The 10,480-nt window shown below is 33.8% G+C and overlaps 3 protein-coding genes across 3 annotated transcripts; 1 reads left to right on the top strand and 2 right to left on the bottom strand.

Moving 5' to 3' along the window:
• Positions 1-966: 966 nt before the first annotated feature.
• On the top strand, positions 967-3,200 carry LOC125211009 (annexin D7-like). The gene is made up of 5 exons (XM_048110679.1): positions 967-1,148; positions 1,669-1,814; positions 2,022-2,240; positions 2,476-2,688; positions 2,764-3,200. The coding sequence occupies exons 1-5, from the start codon at positions 1,073-1,075 to the stop codon at positions 3,055-3,057; spliced, it is 948 nt and encodes a 315-aa protein (XP_047966636.1). The 5' UTR covers positions 967-1,072; the 3' UTR covers positions 3,058-3,200.
• Positions 3,201-3,216: 16 nt separating this feature from the next.
• On the bottom strand, positions 3,217-3,888 carry LOC125211010. Its single transcript, XM_048110680.1, has one exon. It carries the CDS (start codon positions 3,858-3,860, stop codon positions 3,309-3,311), a length of 552 nt encoding a protein of 183 aa, XP_047966637.1. The 5' UTR covers positions 3,861-3,888; the 3' UTR covers positions 3,217-3,308.
• A 1,739-nt stretch (positions 3,889-5,627) lies between these two features.
• LOC125216801 lies at positions 5,628-6,327 on the bottom strand. The gene has a single exon (XM_048118573.1). It carries the CDS (start codon positions 6,315-6,317, stop codon positions 5,763-5,765), a length of 555 nt encoding a protein of 184 aa, XP_047974530.1. The 5' UTR covers positions 6,318-6,327; the 3' UTR covers positions 5,628-5,762.
• Between the last annotated feature and the right edge of the window lie 4,153 nt (positions 6,328-10,480).

Here is a 10,480-nt window from a genome sequence, read left to right on the forward strand (position 1 = left end):
TTGAATTAGACCGGAAAACCTGACATGGGAAAATAGCAACCGACAATAAAGTTCGTGGAAAAAACCAGAATTCATGGAAAGTTGGTAACTTTAAAAGCAGTTACCCTATTTTATATGATTGGGATAGTTGGATTTGGCTTTAATTAATTGTTCATCCTATTGTATCCATCATATACATTGGAAAATGAAGAAAAATATGTTGGGTGAATGATGAAGAAGAGGATGTTGGTGGAGCTGATGATAATGCTGAATGGTGATGCTACTACTACTACCTTTCACTTTCGAATTTTCTTATTTTACTTTTATTGTTTATTTAGATTTTAGAAGATGATCATAATTAATATTCCATGTGAAATTAAATATTTTAATGTTATTGACTTTTTTTGGGGCCAACTTAAACGTTTTCATCAAATGAAATATAACACTTTGATTCTACACCCTGGAAATAATAGTATATGGACTATTTTCTTTTCATATGGTGCCCTGTGCGAATATAAAGTAAAGAAGTTTTCAAAACTAATTTTATTACAAACTTAAAAAAAAAGGAAAATTGTAAGTGCAAGTCTATCGTTGCAATATTTATAGTAGAAAATTGAACTCAGATTTTTGTTTATGCTTATGCACAATCTTACCTTTTATTTGTTTGAGGAAGGGAAAAATAAACAATCAATTAATTACAATTAGACATAAACGGGAAATAGCGTCTACATTTTTTGTCAAGTCGTAGGAAATAAAGATAGACGGAGTTACATATTTTGTGCAGAAATAAATGTCATTAATTCCATTATTAAGATCTTGGAGTAAAACGTATTAACCATAATGTTATCTATTAAATAAATTGTGTGGAAAGTAGAATACGAGATTTTAAAACGATTAAACAAATAAAAGAGAAAATGAAAATCACGTTTGCATCTATATCTATGTGTGAAAATGAGAATTCGATGATACTGATACCTTTGCAGCTTTGCTATCTTTTTCCCATAATAACGCCAACACACATGCTTTCAGTTTCAACTCTATAAATACCGCCATTTCCATTCTTTCACCTAACGCAATTATCGTAGACAGAGCAATGGCAACACTCAAAGTACCTGCAATTGTTCCCGCTCCGGAAGAGGACGCTGCGCAGCTCAGGAAAGCTTTTGTTGGTAATGCCAAATCTCTCTCCATCTGCTCATGCTTTTGCTCTCGATTGATTAGATCTGCGCGAAATACTTCACATTCTTCTATTTCTGGAATTTTGTTTCAAATTATGTCTCAGCAGAATGATGATAATGTTACAAATCTGGTGTGGTTTCTGATCACTGTATATTAAATGTTGAAATGCTCAGCATTTGTACGAATGGACTTATATTTTCTCAGAATCATCTAAGATCGTGATCGCAAGTAACAGAAATGCAAAACACTTTTCGATCGGCAATTATTGAATTAACTTTGAATCCGAATCGTTGATCAGGTGTTTGTTTGATCTTAATCCTCTTTGAATAGGTGATTATCGATTTTTCTCTGAATTCCTGTATTTTAAGCTTTTAACCAGTTAGAATGTGATTGCAAAACTCATGTGTTTTATTGAATTCTAATAGTCTGAAGACTGAATGCTGTGTCTGCATTGTAATTTATGTTAATTTAAAATCGATTTAGGGCCAAATTGAGACGATTTGTTTGCAGGATTGGGGACGGATGAGGAGGCGATAGTCAAGATTCTAGCGCACAGGAATGCGACACAGCGAAGGTTGATTCGTGAAGCATATACTGCAGCTTATGGAGAAGATCTTCTTAAAGACATGGAGAAGGAAATTTCTGGAGATTTTCTGGTTAGTTACTGCCTTTATATGTGTTTCTCTTGATTTTAAGTTGTACAATTGGTTTCAAATGATCAAGGCATTAGATTTGGCTGCAAATGCTAGTTATATAGGAGGCATTAATATTGATGTTGTGGTTGATTTTTCTGTTCTATCTTCCATTTATGGATGATCTGAGTTAGTTTACTTATACCGTGAAACTAATGTCTGCATACACAGCGTGCACTATCTGTGTGGACGCTCGATCCAGCTGAACGAGATGCACGACTAGCTAACGAGGCTACAAAGATGCTTACTGCTAACAATTACGTGCTCTTGGAAATCGGTAGCACCAGGTCTTCATATCATCTGTTTAAAGTCAGGGAGACATATCATCTCCTTCACAAGAAATCTCTCGAAGAAGACGTTGCACATCACACCAGTGGAGATTACCGGAAAGTAAGTAACAAATTCCTATGTCATAATAATACATAAATTCCTAATCTTGGTGAATTGATCATGTCCTAAGTTGTGTTTGTCCTTCAATAATGGAATTTCGTTTTGTGGCTACTGATTTTCGACCGCATATATTCCCTTTTACCAATTTAAAAAATCGAAAAGACAAGAGGAAAGGTTTGAAAAGGACTCGTCTAATTATGAGAAAGGTGATTGTGTTTCCATGAATGCCAAACAGATTCTGGTTCCTCTTGTGAGTGCCTTTCGATATGAGGGAGGTGAGACGAACTTGACATTGGCAAAATCGGAGGCTAAGATACTACATGAGAAGATAACTGGAAAGGCATACAGTGATGATGAGATAATACGGATTCTGACTACAAGGAGCAAACCACAGCTTAATGCAACACTTAACCAGTACAATGATGCATTTGGAAATCCTATCACCAAGGTAATATCTGATCACTGGTCTCGTTGCTCTCCTTCAGTGAGACTCATTACTCAGAAACCGCGCCTTATTTTGCAGGATTTGAAATCAGATCCTAATGATGAGTACTTGAAGTTCCTCAGAGCAACGATCAAATGCTTGACCTCTCCCGAGAAGTACTTTGAGAAAGTGCTTCGCGTTGCAATCAAGGGGGCTGGCACGGACGAGAATGCTCTGACTCGGGTTGTGGTTACTCAAGCTGAGGTTAACCTGCATCGGATCAAAGAAGAGTACCTCAAACGCAACAGTATTCCTCTGGAGCAGGCGATAGCTGGAGACACCTCCGGTGACTACAAGAATGTCTTGGAAGCGTTGCTCGGAAGGGAAGATTGAAGCGTGTAAGAATGAAATCAAAGTGCTTTTGTGTGTGATGGTGTGTTTGTTCTGTCTCTTGAGAGACTTGTTTGAAGACATAATTGGCTTTCTGTTTAATGTTTATTTCACCGAATTTAATGGTTTTTGGTTGCTTTACTCTATCACGTTGTTGAATGATTCAATCAAAATTCACTCTTGTATATATTTGTATGATAAGAAAATGGTTGAATCATATAGGAAAACTATGCCTAAATATCAAATCCATGTCTCTAAATAGCAAACAAGTCATAATCTACACAGTAATTGCATCCACAATCCATACAACCACAGCTATACTCTTTTCTTGTCTTCACCTCTGCAACTTCTTCAACTTTGGCGGCGATCTGTATAGCCGGGGGCTTGACATCATCGGTATACACGTAACTGTCTTTCGCGGTCATGACGACCCACTTCTCATATGGGACCTCAACGACGTCGTTCCATGGCATCTCCGCCCTTGCCAGCAGTTTCGAGCCACTCATTCTTGACACCAAAGTGGCTGAGCTTCTGCACCGGAGCTCGAAAACGATTGTTCCTTGCTTGAGTGACTGAATGGTTTGTGGAGTGCCAGAGCAGTTGAGTGAAAAGGTTTGGTTCCATGTTAAGTTGGAGTGTGATGAGATGTGTTGGCTCTCTAACCTCACTCTTTTGTTGCTTGCTGTAGAGATATAGCATCTCACAAAAACTTCTCTACATGTTTTCACAAAAATGTTTCTAGCCCTTATTAATTTTAGCTCAAAACTGAAAGAAGAAGAAGAAGAAGGCATGGGTTGAGAATCCATTTTGTGCTGAGAGGGAGAGTTGGGTGTGAGAAGCTCTAAATAAACATAAATATATATAGTTGAGGAGGTGGTGGTTTTTTTTTCCACTTTGAATGGAGGAAGCTCCACTAGTGATTTATTAAAATCAACTAAGATATGAGATTGGCTCCAAATCTCAATCTAAATATTGTATGGAACATATCCAACACAGCTTGTTGTAGTGGAAAATAGGTCCCCAGTCAAAAACTGAATCCTTGTTTGCTTTTATGGATAGATTTTGTTTAATTTCTTGAATATATTTTTGAGCTCTTGAGATTCTTGAAAGGTTTCAAATCCTCCAAAAACGACCCTTTTATCAATGAGTTAAATACATAAGTATTTGGCAATTAAACAAAATTTAGATGAAAAATCTCCCACGCCCCAGAACGGAGGGAAGTAGGGGCCGGGGATCCATGTGTGCCAAATAATTTAAAAAATTCAGGGATATTTTAATAGCATTATTTATAAATTAAAAATATGCAATATACAAAAATAACTATATATTCTGGAGGGATGATTCATTAATCATTACGTCTAAATTTATGATTGGCATGTTTATGATTGGTATGAAGTTTTTCTACTTTTTGGAACGGGGGGAGTATATACAAATTAGTAGAGTCCTGAACTTGGTGGGGTCAGTCCGTGGTCAAACCGGATTGACCCTGCACCGCCTATATATGCCCGGGCCCAATCCACTATTGAGATTGAATGTTAAGATAAATATAAATGTGCTACTATAAAATTAACCCTCACTATCTCCACTTTAAAACAACTAATAATAAGAATTACTACATAGATCACAAAATAAAAATTTATAATATCCACGAGATCTCAATCTTGAAACACTAGGCTCATAAGAAAAGCCAGGATCGACTGAGAGAGACCCAATAAAATGCTGCAAAAGTGGCAATCTGAGTTACATTAAGAAAATAAAGAAGGGTAGAACAATAAACAAATAGAAGAGAATCACATGTGAGATTTCATGAATAAGGGATAAGTATAAAAGAGTAGAGAGTATTGCAAATTACACACAACACACGTTGCACCCCATCAATCAGTTAATTACTCATCATGTATGCATGCAAATTAATGGAAGCTATTTTTAGTGCGTAGATCACTACCAAAAAAATTGGAATTCACAGAGCACCATAAGTGCACGAGAACGTTTCTATTTAAAGTGTATATTCTTTGAAACATTTATTTACCTTTTATCCACTAAAACGTCCAATTACATTATACTCCCCCCTCCCTCCTATCATCATTAATTGTCTCATTTTGTTTTTTTTTCAATCCATTAGTTATCTCATTTCATTTTTACTATTTTTGGTAAATGACCACAAGAATCACTAACTAGTCTCATTCCACTCACAATACTAGTATTATAAAACTAGTACTAGTAGATAAAAGTGGATATTTTCTCTCAGTTTCTTAATAAAGTCAAATAATTTCTTAAAATCTACATCAGTCAATTATATGTGGGTCCCAAGAAAATAAGTTCACTTCTATTTTCTGGAAAATTTCACAACCATTATTACATTGTTAATGATATGGGCTCACTCCCTAACACTATTACTACTATTTTTTTTCTTCTCTCTATGATTAAGGGACGGAGGGAATATACGTCACCATGCTAACCTAATCGGAAGATCAAGATTTTCTCGAGCAATACTGCAAAATTATTTGAAGTTTATAAAAATTCTTACGATTATACCATGTTTCTTTTGATCATTACTACTGATATATGTGATGTATATACAGAAGACATGGTACTTATATATTTTGAATTAATAGGAAACAAGTATATTTTCCTAGTACACAAAAAAACATTGTTCAAGTATGTATAATACCTAAACCCTAATCTCACTTCCCTCTATCAAAAAGCCTTCAAATTAAAGCAGCTCCTAATGCAAAGAAATCATAATCTACACAATAATTGCATCCACAATCCATACAATCACATGTATACTCCTTTCTTCTCTTCACCTCTCCAACTTCTTCAACTTTGGTGGCTATCTGCAAAGCCGGGGGCTTGACATCATCAGTATACACGTAACCATATTTCGCAGTCATGACGACCCACTTCTCATTTGGGATGCCAACGACGTCGTTCCATGGCATCTCTGCCCTTGCCAGAAGCTTTGAGCCTCTCATTCTTGATACCAAAGTAGACGAGCTTCTACACCGTAGCTCGAAAACAATGGTTCCTTGCTTGAGTGATTGAATGGTTTGTGGAGTGCCAGAGCAGTTGAGTGAAAAGGTTTGGTTCCATGTTAAGTTGGAGTGTGATGAGATTTGTTGGCTGTCTAATCTTATTCTTTTGTTGCTTGTTGTAGGGATATAGCATCTCACAAAAACTTCTCTTGTTTTGACAAAAATGTTTCTTGCCCTGATTAGGCTCAGCTCAAGGTTGAAAGAAGAAGATAGGGTTTGTGAATCCATTTATTGGAGAGAGGAAATTGGGAGTGAGAAGCTTTAATGGTAGAACATGATATATATAGACTATAGTTGAGGAAATGGTGATTAAATAATTAATTTTTTCCTACTTTGAATGGAAATGGTGAGTAAATAATTAATTTTTCCTACTTTGAATGGATCGAGGAAGCTTCATTAGTGATCTATATGTAATTAAGAACAAGTATAAGATTAGATCGAAATCTAAGTCTGATTATTGTAAAGTATATATCCAACACTTTAATTTGGTAGTGGACCATAAATCTAAAACTAATTTTTCAATTAATATTTATAAACTTTGAGCTCTTCATATTCTTGAAAGGTTTCAAATTCTTAACCCTTAAACGACCTTTTTTTATATACTAAAATAGTGTTAGGATTGCCAGTACAATATGATTCATCGTTTATTGCCTATTGATAATTATAAAGTTAAAGAAAAGGAAAATAAAAGAGTACAACTCCTTTTTGGTCCACAATATATAGCCAAATTATGAATTTTACCCATTACATTCATTTTTCGATTTTTGGGTCCATAGCATACGAAAAGCGCTCCTGATTTGGTCCTTTTTGGACGGCTCAGTTAAAATGCGGAAGTCAACCGTTAATTGGCAAAAGTTTAATTAAATTAAGCAAAAAATACCAATTATTTATTTTCATAAAAAATACTAATTTTTTATTTTCTTTAAAAATACCATTTATTTATTTTCCCCAAATGATTTCCTTTCCCTCTCTTTTTCACTTCATCTTAAAACACACTTCATCTTTTTTTATCTCTCTTTCTTCTCCACACAATCAGCGAAGAACCCTAATTCTTCGTCGTCCTCTCCTACCCTGCAACACACAGAAAAATGGGCACGGCCTTTGATTTAGGCCACTGCTCTACTTTTGTTAGAAGGTAGCGGCACTCCGAATCGTCAGCAGCAACACCCAACCGTCAAAAGGTTGCGGTTCATCCTCACTCACTCGGAAGAAGAAAGGAGGGTCGTCCTCAGTCCCTTCAAAGAAGAAAACACCTTGATTTAGTGTGATCGGTTTTTTGCCATGTAACATATACAATGAATACTTGTTGGTTTTCTTGACTGTTGCTCGATTGTTGGTTTTTTTTGGTTTTGCGTGTGTGGAGATGCAAGCAGCTTCAAGTAACGAGTATGGAGGACATGTATTTTATTTTGCCTAATGAATTTATGCACTCTAATGTATAGGACCGATTTGAAGTACTTTATGAATATGAAGGACGGCTTTCACATGTATATTTTTGCATATTTACTCCCCAAATTCCAAAAACAAGTTTGAACAAGAACAAGTTCAAATGTCGAAGAAGAAAAAGCAAGCAAGCTTGCTCGCAAATGCATCGAACTCAAAATACAAATTTCAAACAAAAACTAGGATTTTCATCAAATTAATTCAACATACAAGATATTTCAACAACTACAAAACAACTACATTAATTTCTCTAATTTTGCCTTCATTTCTGCTTTAATTTCGTCCAACATCAACTGTACAGCCTCAATTTTTTCATTAATTTATGCTAAAACCAACCCTAAATCAGTAGCAACAACTGAGGTTGACGAAGAAGAGGCTTCACCTTGATAAATTGGCTCACACCACTTGAAGAAATTGCATTCGTTCTTCTCACAAGCAAAGTAAAGCTTCTCTTTTGACGGTTTGGTGTTGCTGCTGACGGTTTTCGGAGTGCCACTACCTTCTTTCAAAAGCATAGCAGAGGCCTAAATCGAAGGTCGCGCCCACCGCGTTGTCACTGGAATTGCTGCTGGAAGTCGACCGATGCATTTCAAATGATTTTTCGGTGTGGTGCAGGGTAGGGGAGGACGACGAAGAATTAGGGTTATTCGTTGATTGTGTGGGAAAGAAAGAGAAAGATAAAAAATAAAAAAAAAATAAAAAAAGAAGAAGATGAAGTGTGTTTTAAGATGAAGTGATAAAGAGAGAGAAAGGAAATCATTTGGGGAAAATAAATAATTGGTATTTTTTATGAAAATAAATAATTGATATTTTTTGCTTAATTTAGTCAAACTTTTACTAATTAATGATTGATTTCCGCATTTTAACTGAGCCATCCAAAAAGGACCAAACTGAAGCAATTTTTGTATGTTATGGACCCACAAATCGAAAAATAAATGTAATTGACAAAATTCGTAATTTCACTATATGCTGTGGACCAAGGAGTTGTACTCAAAATAAAATGGACACTTGTTATTCTTGAATCAGAGATGTTTCATGTTTGAATTTAATTTGTTAGTGTCCATGGAATATGGGCTCTCTCTTTCAGTAATTATACTTAATTATGAATGATTACTTCATCATGTTCGAACATATATTTACTTTATAGTATCGACAATTTAGGAAATGCTTAGATTTAATTAATTAGGACGTAGTTTATGATTAAACTGATATTTAATTAATTACCCAATGATCAATAATAACAGTGAAAAATATACAGTACTTTGGAATATGGAGGACTCATTAGGAAATAAATAAAATATATATTTGTGACTTTTTGCATTTTAGAAGAGCCAATTCACTATTGAGAGTAAAAAGGCAGAGATAATAAATAATTAAATATGCTATAAAATTGATCATCAGTATCTCAATTTGAAACAACTAATAAGAATTATTGCAAAGATAGTAGTAATATTAAAATTCATAAAATCCACGAGATCTCAATCTTGAAACACTAGGCACAGAAGTAAAGCAGCAAGGACCAACTGAGAGATAACCAATGAAATTATGCAAAAGTGGTTATCTGAGTTCACAAGATTGAAATGCAGAAAGAATAAAACCATTAAAAAATGAGTGAACTGTAAAAATAGTCCTTGGACTATGCATTTATCTCGCCGATGAACTCTGAACTTTAAAAATATCCTCAGACAACCCTGGACTAAGTATTTATCTCGAAAATGGTCATTTTTCACTGTTTCGTGACGAAAAATACCCTTTTGGGGGGTTTTGAGGGGTTTGGGCAATTTGGTCTTTTTACATTTTAAATCTGATATTATTTCAGTGATGTACTAAATCTGATATTATTTCAAAATTAACATTCTTCTTCCCTTTTGCCATCCTTCACTTCATTTCTTTATTTCAATATTAGATTTAATTTTAAAAAATTAAATTTTAAATTTCAATTATTAAATATCAATAAATTTTTTAAATTATTAAAATTATTATTAAATAAAAAATTAAAAGTTTTAATTAATATTTGATAGTGTCTAATATTTAATTAATAAGGTACGACGACACCTTAGTTTTAATCATAAATAGATCATATAACACGATTTATTCTGAAATAAATATGCATCTAATGTAAGACTAATATAATTTTTGTTTATTAATTTGAAAACAGTCAAAATTAACTACAAAATTTCAACAAAAATTCTCCTATATCAAATTTTTAGTCAACTTCATAATATTTTTAGTCAAATTCTCCTATACATTATATGCATATTCAATTCGGAATAAATCGTGTTATATGATCCATTTATGATTAAAACTATTAAATATTGATTAAAACTAAGGCATCGTCGTCACTTATTGATTAAATATTAGACACTATCAAATATTGATTTAAACTATTAATTTGTTATTTAATAGTAATTTTAATAATTAAAAAAATTTATTGAATTTAAAATTGAAATTTAAAATTTAATTTTATAAAATTAAATCTAATATTGAAATAAAGAAACAAAGTGAAGGATGCCGAAAGGGAAGAAGAATAATAATTTTGAAATAATATCAGATTTAGTACATCACTGAAATAATATCAGATTTAAAATGTAAAAAGACTAAATTGTCCAAACCCCTCAAAACCCCCCAAAAGGGTATTTTCGTCACGAAATAGTGAAAAATGACCATTTTCGAGATAAATGCTTAGTCAGGGTTGTCTGGGGATATTTTTAAAGTCCAGGGTTCATTGGCGAGATAAACTCATAGTGCAGGGATTATTTTTGTAGTTCACTCTAAAAAAAATAGAAGAAAATTAACACGTGAGATTGATGAATAAGGGATGAGCACAAAAGAAAAAATTACAATTGAATATTATACACACTGCACATACTCATGTGACTCATGTATGCACATTATAAATGTGGAAGCTGCATAACATAATAGTGTATAGCTATTGTGACACTTATTTG

Source organism: Salvia hispanica, chromosome 3 (genome assembly GCF_023119035.1).
Source record: "Salvia hispanica cultivar TCC Black 2014 chromosome 3, UniMelb_Shisp_WGS_1.0, whole genome shotgun sequence".
NCBI lineage: Eukaryota > Viridiplantae > Streptophyta > Magnoliopsida > Lamiales > Lamiaceae > Salvia > Salvia hispanica.

Bases quoted from the DNA above. Each gene is read 5' to 3' on its own strand.
- LOC125211009 (XM_048110679.1), top strand. From the start codon at position 1,073: ATGGCAACACTCAAAGTACCTGCAATTGTTCCCGCTCCGGAAGAGGAC. The intron at 1,815-2,021 runs GTTAGTTACTGC...CTGCATACACAG, and splicing joins AAATTTCTGGAGATTTTCTG to CGTGCACTATCTGTGTGGAC. The intron at 2,241-2,475 runs GTAAGTAACAAA...AATGCCAAACAG, and splicing joins CCAGTGGAGATTACCGGAAA to ATTCTGGTTCCTCTTGTGAG.
- LOC125211010 (XM_048110680.1), bottom strand. From the start codon at position 3,860: ATGGATTCTCAACCCATGCCTTCTTCTTCTTCTTCTTTCAGTTTTGAG.
- LOC125216801 (XM_048118573.1), bottom strand. From the start codon at position 6,317: ATGGATTCACAAACCCTATCTTCTTCTTTCAACCTTGAGCTGAGCCTA.